This window comes from Lipophrys pholis (assembly GCF_963383615.2).
Source record: "Lipophrys pholis genome assembly, chromosome: 6".
Classification (NCBI taxonomy): Eukaryota; Metazoa; Chordata; class Actinopteri; order Blenniiformes; family Blenniidae; genus Lipophrys; species Lipophrys pholis.
This window is the reverse complement of record NC_137629.1, coordinates 21,722,838-21,737,319: the sequence shown is the minus strand read 5'-3', so window position 1 is coordinate 21,737,319 and position 14,482 is coordinate 21,722,838. Positions and strand designations below refer to the sequence as shown.

General features: G+C 45.8%; 1 protein-coding gene across 2 annotated transcripts; it reads right to left on the bottom strand.

Annotated features, from left to right (window-relative positions):
• Window positions 1-2,955: 2,955 nt before the first annotated feature.
• LOC308111424 (platelet-derived growth factor receptor-like protein) lies at window positions 2,956-6,395 on the bottom strand. 2 transcript variants are annotated; one of them, XM_080466319.1, is made up of 8 exons: window positions 6,220-6,395; window positions 5,942-6,079; window positions 5,630-5,778; window positions 5,409-5,551; window positions 5,164-5,315; window positions 4,751-5,044; window positions 4,318-4,457; window positions 2,957-3,727 (listed from the first exon to the last, which is right to left on the bottom strand). In XM_080466319.1, exons 2-8 carry the CDS (start codon window positions 6,021-6,023, stop codon window positions 3,521-3,523), a joined length of 1,167 nt encoding a protein of 388 aa, XP_080322445.1. In that variant the 5' UTR covers window positions 6,024-6,079; window positions 6,220-6,395; the 3' UTR covers window positions 2,957-3,520. The 2 variants fall into 2 exon arrangements, with proteins under 2 accessions (XP_080322444.1, XP_080322445.1); XM_080466318.1 differs by having other exon boundaries at window positions 2,956-3,727; window positions 5,942-6,229.
• Window positions 6,396-14,482: the final 8,087 nt, after the last annotated feature.

Sequence of the window (14,482 nt, the reverse complement as noted above, 5' to 3'; positions counted from 1 at the left end):
GAAACTTACTCATGGGCCTGTGTTCCACCAGATCTCCATGCCTTGCTCGAGTTCACAATATTTTATTGAGTATGTCTTATTTGTGATGTTTAAAAAACATAATTGACGATGTGCTTCCTGCTGAGTGCAGTATTGAGAATATTGTGTTGACCAATGTGGACCAAACATTCATATATCACAAAACATTATTTAAATGAGGCATACTGAATCTTTTCCATTCTTTTTATTATGGTAACCCAGTGGTTGTCTTACTCAGATCATCATTCAACATATGTAGTAGCTGTAAATCAGAAACGACATTATTTCTCAAACAAACAAAACCAATGCCTCATATAAAACACCATAATTCCATTTTAAAATAACTTTTGAACTGTTGCCTTTGAAACATAAAGAAGATGGTTTTAGAATTCAGCCATGATTAATGTAACGTCATTACTCTTAAATATTTGAATTAAAACCTTTGAAGCTTCAGTATTGCTAACTGTTACTGTCAGCTGCTCTGATCGTTTGACTGTGACTGAATGTTCATCAGTCGAGCTTAAAAGAAGCAGAACGTCTTCTAATGATACAGTCATGAAGTACAAATACTTTTTTATGTAAGCTTCATGCATCTGCTATAAATGGCGTCCATCATAAATATCTTTAACAGTTAGATTCAGGTTCACATAGCCAATGAGGAGGGGTCAATCACGAAGCGAGCGTCTGAGTTGGTGTGCATGTTTCCTCAGGCCGTGACAGTCCAACAGTTGTAGTAGTGTCACAGTGCTGATTGCTGTTTACAACATGTTTTATTGCTGACTTGAATTTTGTCTGTGTAATTTTAGTGCTGATGTGCTGACTGGTGTGTCACAATTTTTTCAACCTTGGGTAACTGATGACCCTTCTCAGTGATTAAAATAACCTGCCATGACATTTTGACCCACACCGACTGTTGGCTTTGCGATTGAAGGTCACCTATAGGCAGTTTATGGCTGAGCTGGGTGTCATATTAACTATCTTTACAGTTACTTGAGAACGTCGCTTATCAGGGGAATGTTCAATAACTTCCTTTTTGTCATGAGTGCTTGATAAAGGATTAAAACAAACAAAGTTAAATTGGAAGATAAATACTGTTCTAATAATCTTAACTGTAAAGGGAGAAATCCATCATATCGTCACTGAAACGTTTTGCTGAAATGAGTTGTATTGCAGTAAATCAAGTGTATTCTTCTTAAACTGCTGCTGTGGTATAGAGTCACACCGCTAGGCGGCGCTGTGGCAGCTGGGAGGTAATGACACTGAAAAGAGTGGTTCGTACTTGTTTCTCCTTCTTCTTTTATTAAATAAAAGTGAAAATGGTGCATTGGATGGATTCCCTTTTGACCACCATTAGAAGACCCAGGTTTGCTTCCAGGTTGGGGACAACTTTCAGTTTTTCTGTTTTTCTTTCTTGAAGTTTCTGGGTGTTTCCTCCACAGTCTGAAAACGTGTTAATTATTAATAACTACATTTTCTCTGAATGATGCAGTGAAAAGGTCAGAGGGACAATGAAATAAATTGTTATCAACTTGGAGTAACGTGAAGTAACTTCATCAAAATGAAGAAGAAGAAAAATTGTTTCTAACTGGTAAAACTTAGTAAATCTCTTCCTGAGGAACTCAAGGGTCTGGATGTTTCACATTCTACTAGTGAATCTGAGATGTATTGAAGCCCATTCAAAGCTTTATAGAGAAGAAATAAGATTTTTAAGAGGATCCTTTGACACACAGGCAGAGTGTAGATATTGATGCTCAGTTGTAATTTGCTCCACCTTTTTCACAGAGACCTGTAAACACACAGTTACAATGATCCAACCTACTAAGAAAAAAAATAATGGACAAGTTTATCTGAATGTTGTTTGGAATCCTTTTATCCTTGCAAATTTGTATTTTTTTTCCAATGATAGCGAGGTGATTTTTTATTTATTCTTCTTAATATGGGTGTTGAATTTCAGGGTTGGGGCCATATTTACACCCTGATGTGACGTCCTCAGTGACATCAAGATGAGTGCTGACCTTCAACCTTTCTTTTTTGAAGTCAAAAATAATGACCTCTGTTTTTTCAGGATTAAGTTTTAAAAAGTTGTTTCTCACTATTCTCATTCTCAGACTAATTATTTGATCTATTATTTGAGCTGTGGTCTTTGACTGACAATGATATACTTTATAGAGCTGTGTGTCATCTACATAATTAGAATAGAAGATGTAATGGTCCATTATCTGAGCCAGAGAGAGCATGGAGATGTTAAATAAGAGGGTCAAGGATGGAGTTCTGAGGAACACCTACAAGTGATTTCATTACGCTCGTTCCCTGGGTGATCTGGAGGAAAGGCTCACAGGAGGGGGGAGAGATGGAGGCTGCCTTCCTGTTTGCACTGTGGTCCTTGGTTCCTATCTTAATGCTCCTGAGCAATTTACCCCGAGGGTATGATGTACGTTGGCGCCAAATAGCCTGTGTCCAGGGATGTTTGGATGAACCCAATCCATTTTGAAGCAGTCATTACTGTTCCAAAAGATGCTGAAGTTGTTAATGAACTTTATCACACTGGAGATGCAAGTTGAAGTCAGCCATGCTGAAAGGTGAGAGAAAGTCTGTTCATATTGCTGGGATGTGTAGACAAAACAGTGGGTAACATCACTGACGGCTTCTGCACTGCTGTGTCAGCCACAGAGATAGGTATTCAGTCCTTCCCAGTCCGACTTGCTTAACGAGGGAGTTCCCAATCAGAAGAATCTCCGGCGGGTCTTGTCTTGAAATAGAGCGTTTCGTAAGTTTCTGTCCCGTGACCCGAAGTAAAGTTTTCTTCCTCTCATAAGTTCCACTAAGGATGTTTCTGTCAACTGAAGTACTTCTTGTACAAGCTCTCTTGTAGCGGTATGTAGCAGGTAAAAGGACGAGGAGCAAAACAGAGTAGAAAAGAAGAGCAAAAGCAAAGTGCGGAGTGGAGAGCAGAGAGCTAAGAGGACGCGTCTGCAACTTTATTAAGTAAATATATCTTCAATCCTATTAAAATATTTCACATGTTCAAGCAAAACATTTCTCTATGGGTGAGTGAACATGCTAGAAATCCATCGCCATATCTGTGTAAAGAGAGTGAGGCTGAGGGTTTGTTTAGTTTTCGCGTCGATCTATTGATGTGTTTGTTTATGAAAATACTTGGATTTGTTACTGGTTGACTGAAAACCTGATCGTCCACATATGTGAAAATCGCTAGAAATATTCATAGGAAGTCCAGTTCTTCCACATTTCTAAATAAAGGGAAAGGACTGCAGTGATGTGAATATAAAAAGTTTTATTATACAAGACTAAATAATGTACATTCATTCATCTAAACAACCATTGTGTTGTTAATGCAACGGTGCAGTGCTCGTTCATCACTCATAGCAGCAAAATAAAAAAAAGTTATATTTGGTGTACATGTGTGACTGATGAGATCCTAATTAATTCTCCCATGAATGGTTCTAATTTCCGCTCAGTGAAGTCATCCAGCCATGCATCTCCATCATGGCTTCTTTGTTTTGGCCTTTGGCATGACTTTAATGGTGGTGGACACTGATTTGGCTCCTTGGAGGTTGTGGGCGGTGCAGGTGTAAGTTCCCTGGTCCACGTCTCTCACCTCATCCACCAGGAGGACCGACTGAGAGTGCCGCTGAGCCGCTCCTCCGCTGGCGGGACTGACGCTCTCCTGCGTGTACGGGGGCCTCCCAATCTGCAAGCAGCACGGGGACTCGGTTCAAAAAGCAGCACAGGGAAGAGCTCCCTGTTTACACTAAGGTCTCAGGCTTTCTGCTTACATAAGGGGTTAATAATTACTCACGGGTCAACATTCCTTTAAGGGTTTTGCTTTAGAAAAACAAAAAAAGCAAAACAGCACGGAGTCACTCTATATGGTCCATAGGTTGAATGTATGTTGATTAATAGTTAGCTGGGTAACAAATCCAAGGTTAAAGCAGTGTGACTGAAAGGTCAGGGCTAAGGTCTTTTTGTAAATGGGTAAGTGTCTCGTGTTTTTGGATCAGAGACACTTTGGTGTCGTCTTAAAACTCTAAACTAGAGACCTTATAGCAATGGTTTAAGATACTGAAGCTTTCGATCCTCTTCTGTCTTAACTTGTGCTTCAATAAACTTCAAGCAAGAACACGTAACAGAATAAAAAGCTGGATTCATTACAGCGGCTACCTCTTCAAGTGAATATGCCATCGTTGTAAAGCAGGAAAAAAAAAACCTTCAACCTGTTAGGATTTCATGACAGATGTAAACTGGTGTCTAAAAATGCGTTGATCATCTCTGACTTCTCACCTGCTGCCCTGGAAATTCCCAGGTGAAGTCTACAGCCACGTTGTGCTCCCCCATCACCGTACAGCTCACACGCAGGTTGTCCCCGACAGTCACTGAGCTGGATGAAGCCTGGATCACTGGAGCAGGAGGTGACATGGGGTCTGGTGGAAAAGACAAAGGACAAATAAATCAACAAAACATTACAGACACCTGTTGTCAGTTACTTTTTTGTCACTCAGTTTTCCAAATCTATGTATATGAAGCTGATATTTACCAATAATAGAAATAAAAAACCTGTAGACTCTGAAGCGTTGCTAAATTTTGTCGAGCGTATATGAAGATGTACTGAAAGCAAATTTTAAAACAACGTGGACATCCTGCATCAAACGAACGCAAAGAGATCTGAAGCGTCTGCTTTGCCCTGTCTTAGTGCTCGTTGTTTCGTGTCACTCACAGTTGACATAAATGAGCATGTACTTGGTGGAGCTCTGCCTCAGGGCTCCCAGGCTGGCGACGCAGTACAAAGCCCCAGCATGATAAGGCCGCGGTCGATGGATGGTGAAGCCCTTCTTCACATCGAAGGAGATCTCCGTCCCGTCCACGGCCACCTCCACCGGGGGGAACTCACGGTGCAGGGTCACCTCGGCCTCAGGCGACGTCACCTGACAGGGGAGGACCGTCGGCCAGTTTGTCCTCAACTGAATCACCTCGTAGTATTCAGACGAGGGAACAAATAGCTCTTGTGGGTCTGGTCGGCGCAGCGAGGAGATATGACAGTTATTGATAAGATTACGATAAAGCGTATCTGTCAAGGTGATGCGGTTGGAAAAAAACTGTATAAACATTAATAAAGCTTGTTCTTCATACCTGGGAAAAAGACAAAGACTTTAACAGCCTTGTCGTACTCCTTCCTGCAGTCGGTATCTTCGCAATACATTGGATAACAGGCGTACTCTCCCGTGTCTGCACCGGTCGTGTTGACCAACGTCAGAGCTCCATATCGCTCATGTTGGACAATCCTGCAGAGCCAGGAAAAAAAAAGAAAGAAAGAAAAACAATATCATTTAAAGAATATGTTACACAAAAAAAGATTTATAGATAGTGTAGCTTACCGAAGCCTGCCGTCATCATCCTCCTCCAGGTAAGGAGGGATGGCCCACTGCACAGGTTTGCCCCTGCACCTCAGCTCCAGAGTGTCTCCAGTCTGCACACGTATGGTCTCCCCCACCTTCTTAAACTTACCTTTGTTCAGCACCTGCGTTCCACACAATCCTCTGTCAAATCACGAACATTCCCGTATTAACATGCCAGTGTGTGCTTGATATAACGCAACCTGTGTGAGGACAGCCTGTGCCCGCGCCGGAGTAGCTTTGGTCTTTGGTTTGGCCGCCGCTGCTCGGGGCCCTTTACCTGCCGCTTTCCCAGATTTGGGTTTGCTTTGCTTCGGTGTTGCCCTTGGCGTTCCACTCTGTTCCTGGGCATCTTTTTAACAGTGTGATACAATGTGCAGAACGTATGATACATCGTCAGTTTTACAAACACTGATACAATCATAACGCTTAATTCTAAACTGTGCATTAAACCGAAAGGATGGTCTATATTTTGAATTCACAAAAACGCAAAGAATGAGAAAACAGCCGCTCACCTAACTCGAAGATTAGAGCGCATACAAGAAGAGCGCCGATCACCAACGTCCATCTTGATCCAGGCAAGCTCACCAAAGGCATTATTGAGTGGATTATCAAAGCGCTGCGAGTTCACACAGTTTGACCCACGGTAGACGCTGCAAAAAAGTCAAATGAGAGAAGAGAGAGAAAAGAGAAGTGGAGGAGAGAAGAGTTGCAAAGTGAGCACTCAGCTGTTTACCAAAATCACAAAAATTCCTCCTCCTCCTCCTCCTCCTCCTCAGACTGGCATTAGTACCCCAAATTCCTCCAGAGTGGCTCAATGGAGGCTTTCAAGCCTGTCTGCACCAATGAGGGTCCAGAGACTGAGGCCCCTCCACCTGGGATCACACAGCCTGTTTGCTTAGCTTCTGAACAGGAAGTGTGCTCGCAGTTCTGAGTCTGACCCTGACAAACACTGGCCAACAAAGAACTGAAACGTTTTGCTGAAATGAGTTGTATTGCAGTAAATCAAGTGTATTCTTCTTAAACTGCTGCTGTGGTATAGAGTCACACCGCTAGGCGGCGCTGTGGCAGCTGGGAGGTAATGACACTGAAAAGAGTGGTTCGTACTTGTTTCTCCTTCTTCTTTTATTAAATAAAAGTGAAAATAGTGCATTGGATGGATTCCCTTTTGACCACCATTAGAAGACCCAGGTTTGCTTCCAGGTTGGGGACAACTTTCAGTTTTTCTGTTTTTCTTTCTTGAAGTTTCTGGGTGTTTCCTCCACAGTCTGAAAACGTGTTAATTATTAATAACTACATTTTCTCTGAATGATGCAGTGAAAAGGTCAGAGGGACAATGAAATAAATTGTTATCAACTTGGAGTAACGTGAAGTAACTTCATCAAAATGAAGAAGAAGAAAAATTGTTTCTAACTGGTAAAACTTAGTAAATCTCTTCCTGAGGAACTCAAGGGTCTGGATGTTTCACATTCTACTAGTGAATCTGAGATGTATTGAAGCCCATTCAAAGCTTTATAGAGAAGAAATAAGATTTTTAAGAGGATCCTTTGACACACAGGCAGAGTGTAGATATTGATGCTCAGTTGTAATTTGCTCCACCTTTTTCACGGAGACCTGTAAACACACAGTTACAATGATCCAACGTACTAAGAAAAAAAATAATGGACAAGTTTATCTGAATGTTGTTTGGAATCCTTTTATCCTTGCAAATTTGTATTTTTTTTCCAATGATAGCGAGGGGATTTTTTATTTATTCTTCTTAATATGGGTGTTGAATTTCAGGGTTGGGGCCATATTTACACCCTGATGTGACGTCCTCAGTGACATCAAGATGAGTGCTGACCTTCAACCTTTCTTTTTTGAGGTCAAAAATAATGACCTCTGTTTTTTCAGGATTAAGTTGTAAAAAGTTGTTTCTCACTATTCTCATTCTCAGACTAATTATTTGATCTATTATTTGAGCTGTGGTCTTTGACTGACAATGATATACTTTATAGAGCTGTATGTCATCTACATAATTAGAACAGAAGATATAATGGTCCATTATCTGAGCCAGAGAGAGCATGGAGATGTTAAATAAGAGGGTCAAGGATGGAGTTCTGAGGAACACCTACAAGTGATTTCATTACGCTCGTTCCCTGGGTGATCTGGAGGAAAGGCTCACAGGAGGTGGGAGAGATGGAGGCTGCCTTCCTGTTTGCACTGTGGTCCTTGGTTCCTATCTTAATGCTCCTGAGCAATTTACCCCGAGGGTATGATGTTAGAAATCCATCGCCATATCTGTGTAAAGAGAGTGAGGCTGAGGGTTTGTTTAGTTTTCGCGTCGATCTATTGATGTGTTTGTTTATGAAAATACTTGGATTTGTTACTGGTTGACTGAAAACCTGATCGTCCACATATGTGAAAATCGCTAGAAATATTCATAGGAAGTCCAGTTCTTCCACATTTCTAAATAAAGGGAAAGGACTGCAGTGATGTGAATATAAAAAGTTTTATTATACAAGACTAAATAATGTACATTCATTCATCTAAACAACCATTGTGTTATTGCAACGGTGCAGTGCTCGTTCATCACTCATAGCCGCAAAATAAAAAAAAGTTATATTTGGTGTACATGTGTGACTGATGAGATCCTAATTAATTCTCCCATGAATGGTTCTAATTTCCGCTCAGTGAAGTCATCCAGCCGTGCATCTCCATCATGGCTTCTTTGTTTTGGCCTTTGGCATGACTTTAATGGTGGTGGACACTGATTTGGCTCCTTGGAGGTTGTGGGCGGTGCAGGTGTAAGTTCCCTGGTCCACGTCTCTCACCTCATCCACCAGGAGGACCGACTGAGAGTGCCGCTGAGCCGCTCCTCCGCTGGCGGGACTGACGCTCTCCTGCGTGTACGGGGGCCTCCCAATCTGCAAGCAGCACGGGGACTCGGTTCAAAAAGCAGCACAGGGAAGAGCTCCCTGTTTACACTAAGGTCTCAGGCTTTCTGCTTGCATAAGGGGTTAATAATTACTCACGGGTCAACATTCCTTTAAGGGTTTTGCTTTAGAAAAACAAAAAAAGCAAAACAGCATGGAGTCACTCTATATGGTCCATAGGTTGAATGTATGTTGATTAATAGTTAGCTGGGTAACAAATCCAAGGTTAAAGCAGTGTGACTGAAAGGTCAGGGCTAAGGTCTTTTTGTAAATGGGTAAGTGTCTCGTGTTTTGGGATCAGAGACACTTTGGTGTCGTCTTAAAACTCTAAACTAGAGACCTTATAGCAATGGTTTAAGATACTGAAGCTTTCGATCCTCTTCTGTTTTAACTTGTGCTTCAATAAACTTCAAGCAAGAACACGTAACAGAATAAAAAGCTGGATTCATTACAGCGGCTACCTCTTCAAGTGAATATGCCATCCTTGTAAAGCAGGAAAAAAAAAAACTTCAACCTGTTAGGATTTCATGACAGATGTAAACTGGTGTCTAAAAATGCGTTAATCATCTCTGACTTCTCACCTGCTGCCCTGGAAATTCCCAGGTGAAGTCTACAGCCACGTTGTGCTCCCCCATCACCGTACAGCTCACACGCAGGTTGTCCCCGACAGTCACTGAGCTGGATGAAGCCTGGATCACTGGAGCAGGAGGTGACATGGGGTCTGGTGGAAAAGACAAAGGACAAATAAATCAACAAAACATTACAGACACCTGTTGTCAGTTACTTTTTTGTCACTCAGTTTTCCAAATCTATGTATATGAAGCTGATATTTACTGATAATAGAAATAAAAAACCTGTAGACTCTGAAGCGTTGCTAAATTTTGTCGAGCGTATATGAAGATGTACTGAAAGCAAATTTTAAAACAACGTGGACATCCTGCATCAAACGAACGCAAAGAGATCTGAAGCGTCTGCTTTGCCCTGTCTTAGTGCTCGTTGTTTCGTGTCACTCACAGTTGACATAAATGAGCATGTACTTGGTGGAGCTCTGCCTCAGGGCTCCCAGGCTGGCGACGCAGTACAAAGCCCCAGCATGATAAGGCCGCGGTCGATGGATGGTGAAGCCCTTCTTCACATCGAAGGAGATCTCCGTCCCGTCCACGGCCACCTCCACCGGGGGGAACTCACGGTGCAGGGTCACCTCGGCCTCAGGCAACGTCACCTGACAGGGGAGGACCGCCGGCCAGTTTCTCCTCAACTGAATCACCTCGTGATATTCAGACGAGGGAACAAATAGCTCTTGTGGGTCTGGTCGGCGCAGCGAGGAGATATGACAGTTATTGATAAGATTACGATAAAGCGTATCTGTCAAGGTGATGCGGTTGGAAAAAAACTGTATAAACATTAATAAAGCTTGTTCTTCATACCTGGGAAAAAGACAAAGACTTTAACAGCCTTGTCGTACTCCTTCCTGCAGTCGGTATCTTCGCAATACATTGGATAACAGGCGTACTCTCCCGTGTCTGCACCGGTCGTGTTGACCAACGTCAGAGCTCCATATCGCTCATGTTGGACAATCCTGCAGAGCCAGGAAAAAAAAAAGAAAGAAAGAAAAACAATATCATTTAAAGAATATGTTACACAAAAAAAGATTTATAGATAGTGTAGCTTACCGAAGCCTGCCGTCATCATCCTCCTCCAGGTAAGGAGGGATGGCCCACTGCACAGGTTTGCCCCTGCACCTCAGCTCCAGAGTGTCTCCAGTCTGCACACGTATGGTCTCCCCCACCTTCTTAAACTTACCTTTGTTCAGCACCTGCGTTCCACACAATCCTCTGTCAAATCACGAACATTCCCGTATTAACATGCCAGTGTGTGCTTGATATAACGCAACCTGTGTGAGGACAGCCTGTGCCCGCGACGGAGTAGCTTTGGTCTTTGGTTTGGCCGCCGCTGCTCGGGGCCCTTTACCTGCCGCTTTCCCAGGTTTGGGTTTGCTTTGCTTCGGTGTTGCCCTTGGCGTTCCACTCTGTTCCTGGGCATCTTTTTAACAGTGTGATACAATGTGCAGAACGTATGATACATCATCAGTTTTACAAACACTGATACAATCATAACGCTTAATTCTAAACTGTGCATTAAACCGAAAGGATGGTCTATATTTTGAATTCACAAAAACGCTTTCAAGCCTGTCTGCACCAATGAGGGTCCAGAGACTGAGGCCCCTCCACCTGGGATCACACAGCCAGTTTGCTTAGCTTCTGAACAGGAAGTGTAATCGCAGTTCTGAGTCTGACCCTGACAAACACTGGCCAACAAAGAGCCAGGGAAATGACTTTATTTTAGCATTTGCTACCCTTGATAATATGCGTCCTACTGAAACTTCAAATAGACGGAGGACATTGTTTGAATTTTAGACCAATAAAAAAACAGGACTTTGGTTTGAGTTCATGTCTCACAACAAGAATATCTTTGGTCGGAGTCTCGGCTTTGGACTTTTATGTGTGGAGTTTGCATGTTCTCCCTGTACATGATTTATGTACTTGTATCTGGTTTCTCCCACAGTCCACAAACATGCCGTGGAGGTAAACTGACTCTAAATTGCATCATGATTTGAATGTGTGTGTCTGTGATAGTTTGTCTAATGTGTCCAATGTGTCATGTATGGAGGATTCAGGCGCCGACAGGACGAGGAAGTTGAGTTTTAGAAAAGAGTTTATTTAGGCGATCTCTCCAGCGGGCGGACAATCCTCGGAGAGTGGCGTGAAGGCGGAGGTTGACGTCACCGGACAGCGATCTCCCGAGCTGGACAGCGCGGCGCTCACCGGGACTGCACAGGAGGGTAGTAACACAGATTACTCCAAGTACCGTAGTACACGATAAACAATTGGTTTTACAAAAAGGCTCGAGGGGCCGAGTCAAAGTACCGCGGGGGTAAACGAGACGATCTGGCGATGAGAGCCTGGAAACCCGGTTCCTATATAGTGGCCTCAATCATCCCTTTCAGGTGAGCCTCCTACGCCGTCCGCTCCACCTACGCACACACGCCCACACAAAAACAAACAGCAGTATACACTGCGAAACGTGACATGAACCCCCCTCAACGGACGCCTCCTGGCGTCCTACCAGGCTTCGCCGGATGCTCCTGGTAGAAGTCGACCAACAGACTCCTATCCAGAATGTGGCCCCTCGGCACCCACGACCGCTCTTCAGGCCCATAACCCTCCCAATCCACCAGGAACTGGAATCCCCGACCCCGGCGACGAACGTCCAAGATCTTGTTCACTGTGTAGGCAGGATGGTTATCGATGAGCAGGGGGGGTGGCGGGGGCTCTGTGGTGGGGCTAAGAGGGCTAGAGTGAACCGGTTTCACCAGAGAGACATGGAATGAGGGATGGATCTTTAGGGATGCTGGCAACTTCTGCTTCACCACCGCCGGATTGATGATCTCCTCAATCTCAAACGGCCCGATGAATCGAGGCGCCAGCTTGCGAGACTCCACCTGGAGTGGAAGGTCACGGGAGGAGAGCCATACCTTCTGTCCAGGGCGATATGAGGGGGCAGGAGCCCTCCGACGGTCAGCCAGTCTTTTATTTCGGGCCGATGATATGACCAAGGCGGCCCTAGCCTCCCTCTAAACCCGTCGGCAGCGTCTAAGGTGGGCCTGCACTGAGGGCACAGCAACATCCTCCTCCTGGGTGGGGAACAGGGGGGGTTGGTAACCCAGGGCCACCATAAACGGGGACATACCAGTGGCTGAGCAGGTGAGGGAATTGTGGGCGTACTCCACCCAAGGCAACTGGGAGCTCCAGGAAGATGGAAGCCGAACCGTCATGCACCGCAGTGCAGTCTCCAGGTCCTGGTTGGTCCTCTCTGTCTGACCATTGGTTTGAGGGTGGTACCCTGAGGATAGACTGGGAGATGTTCCAAGAGCCTTACAGAAAGCCTTCCATACCTGGGACGTGAACTGTGGGCCACGGTCAGACACCACATCGAGGGGGATCCCGTGCAGTCGGTACACATCCCTGACCATCCGATCCGCTGTCTCCATAGCTGAGGGCAATTTCGGGAGAGGGACAAAGTGCACAGACTTGGAGAAGCGGTCAACAATAGTCATTATTACCGTGTTCCCGTCGGACGGGGGGAGACCAGTAACAAAGTCCACGGCAATATGGGACCAGGGTCGGCTAGGGATGGGTAATGGGCGGAGCAGCCCCGCAGGAGGTTGGTGGGATGCCTTGCTTCGGGCACAGACGGCGCAGGCAGCCACAAAGGTTCGGGTGTCCTGAGACATGGAGGGCCACCAGAAACGTTGTCTCAGGAAGGAAAGGGTTCGTTAGAAACCAGGATGGCAGGTTAACCTGGAAGAGTGCCCCCACTGAAGAACCTTGGACCTCATAGGCTCAGGGACAAAGAGAGAGTTAGTCGGACCGTTACCCGGATCGGGCTGGGTGAGTTGAGCCCGTCTGACCTGACTCTCGATGTCCCAGGAAGAGGACGCGACCATGCAGGTGGAGGGGAGAATCTTCTCTGGCTCCACCTCAGTCTTCTTGACGGTGGTTTGCCGGGACAAGGCGTCAGGCTTTGTGTTTCGGGATCCTGGCCTGTAAGTGAGAGTAAAATTAAACCGTCCCAGAAACAACGCCCAGCGCGCCTGCCGAGAGTTTAGCCTTTTCGCGGTCTGAAGGTAGGAGAGGTTCTTATGGTATGTCCAGACCACGAACGGTTGGGAAGCACCCTCCAACCAGTGCCTCCACTCCTCCAACGCCAGCACCACCGCCAACAACTCTCGGTTACCAACGTCATAATTCTGTTCAGCAGGAGTGAGGCGTCTTGAAAAGAAGGCGCAGGGGTGCACTCTAGAATCCTCGGCACGCTGGGATAATATTGCTCCCACGCCAGAGTCCGAGGCATCGACCTCCACAATAAACTGTCTGAGAGGGTCAGGATGGCACAGCACTGGAGCCTGAGTAAACCGTTGTTTCAGTTTATTAAACGCCTGTTCGGCCGCCGGTGTCCACAGAAAAGAGGTTGAGGTGGATGTGATTTGCGTAAGGGGGGTTGCGACCTTGCTGTAGTTCTTGATGAACCTCCGGTAGAAGTTGGCGAACCCAAGGAACCGCTGCAACTGTTTACGGGTCATCGGTCTGGGCCAGTCCACCACCGCTTGGACCTTGTCCGGGTCCGCCTTCACCTGTCCCCGTTCAATGACGTACCCCAAGAAACTCACCGAGGTCGCATGGAAGACACACTTCTCTGCTTTCACAAACAGCCGGTTCTCCAGAAGCCGCTGTAGAACTGCTCGAACGTGTAGAACATGCTCCTCCTGGTTGCGAGAGAAGATCAAGATGTCATCCAAGTAAACGAATATGAATCTGTTCAGCATGTCCCTCAACACGTCGTTGACCAAGTGCTGGAACACTGCGGGTGCGTTTGTGAGTCCAAACGGCATCACTAAGTACTCGAAGTGTCCGAGGGGAGTTTTAAACGCCGTCTTCCACTCATCACCTTCACGGACCCGAATGAGGTGATAAGCGTTCCGGAGGTCCAGCTTGGAGAACACTGTGGCGCCATGGAGCGGCTGAAAGGCGGAGTCCATGAGCAGCAGGGGGTACTTGTTCTTCACCGTAATATTGTTGAGACCTCGGAAGTCAATACATGGCCGTAATGTACCGTCCTTTTTAGCCACAAAAAAGAACCCGGCTCCCAAGGGTGAAGATGAGGGACGGATCAGACCCGCGGCGAGGGACTCGTGAATGTACTTCTCCATGGCATCTCTCTCTGGACGGGAGACAGGCGGGCTCTCCCGAGCTGCATCGGTTCCCCGGGACCCTCTGGGGCCGGAAGAGCTGGATGGGAGAGAATGGAGTTACCAGGGGTGGCCACCAGGGTTCCAGGACGAAGAGGGGTCTGACGGCTCCTCTGGTTCTTGCGACGGTACCAGAGTCGATCTATCCGGACCGCCAAGGAGATGAGCTCCTCCAAATTGGTCGTGTCGTCCCGGGCTGCCACTTCATCATGAACCTCGTCGGAGAGCCCCTGAAGGAACACTCCTTGGAGCGATGGATCATTCCAGCCACTCTCCGCTGCGTAGATCCGAAAATCAACAGCATATTCAGCAACCGACCGTGATTGCTGGGA

Coding starts and splice junctions, on each gene's coding strand:
- LOC308111424 (XM_080466319.1), bottom strand. CDS start 6,023: ATGCCTTTGGTGAGCTTGCCTGGATCAAGATGGACGTTGGTGATCGGC. Junction 5,779..5,941: donor CGCTCTAATCTTCGAGTTAG/GTGAGCGGCTGT, acceptor ACTGTTAAAAAG/ATGCCCAGGAACAGAGTGGA. Junction 4,458..4,750: donor CATGCTCATTTATGTCAACT/GTGAGTGACACG, acceptor CTTTTCCACCAG/ACCCCATGTCACCTCCTGCT.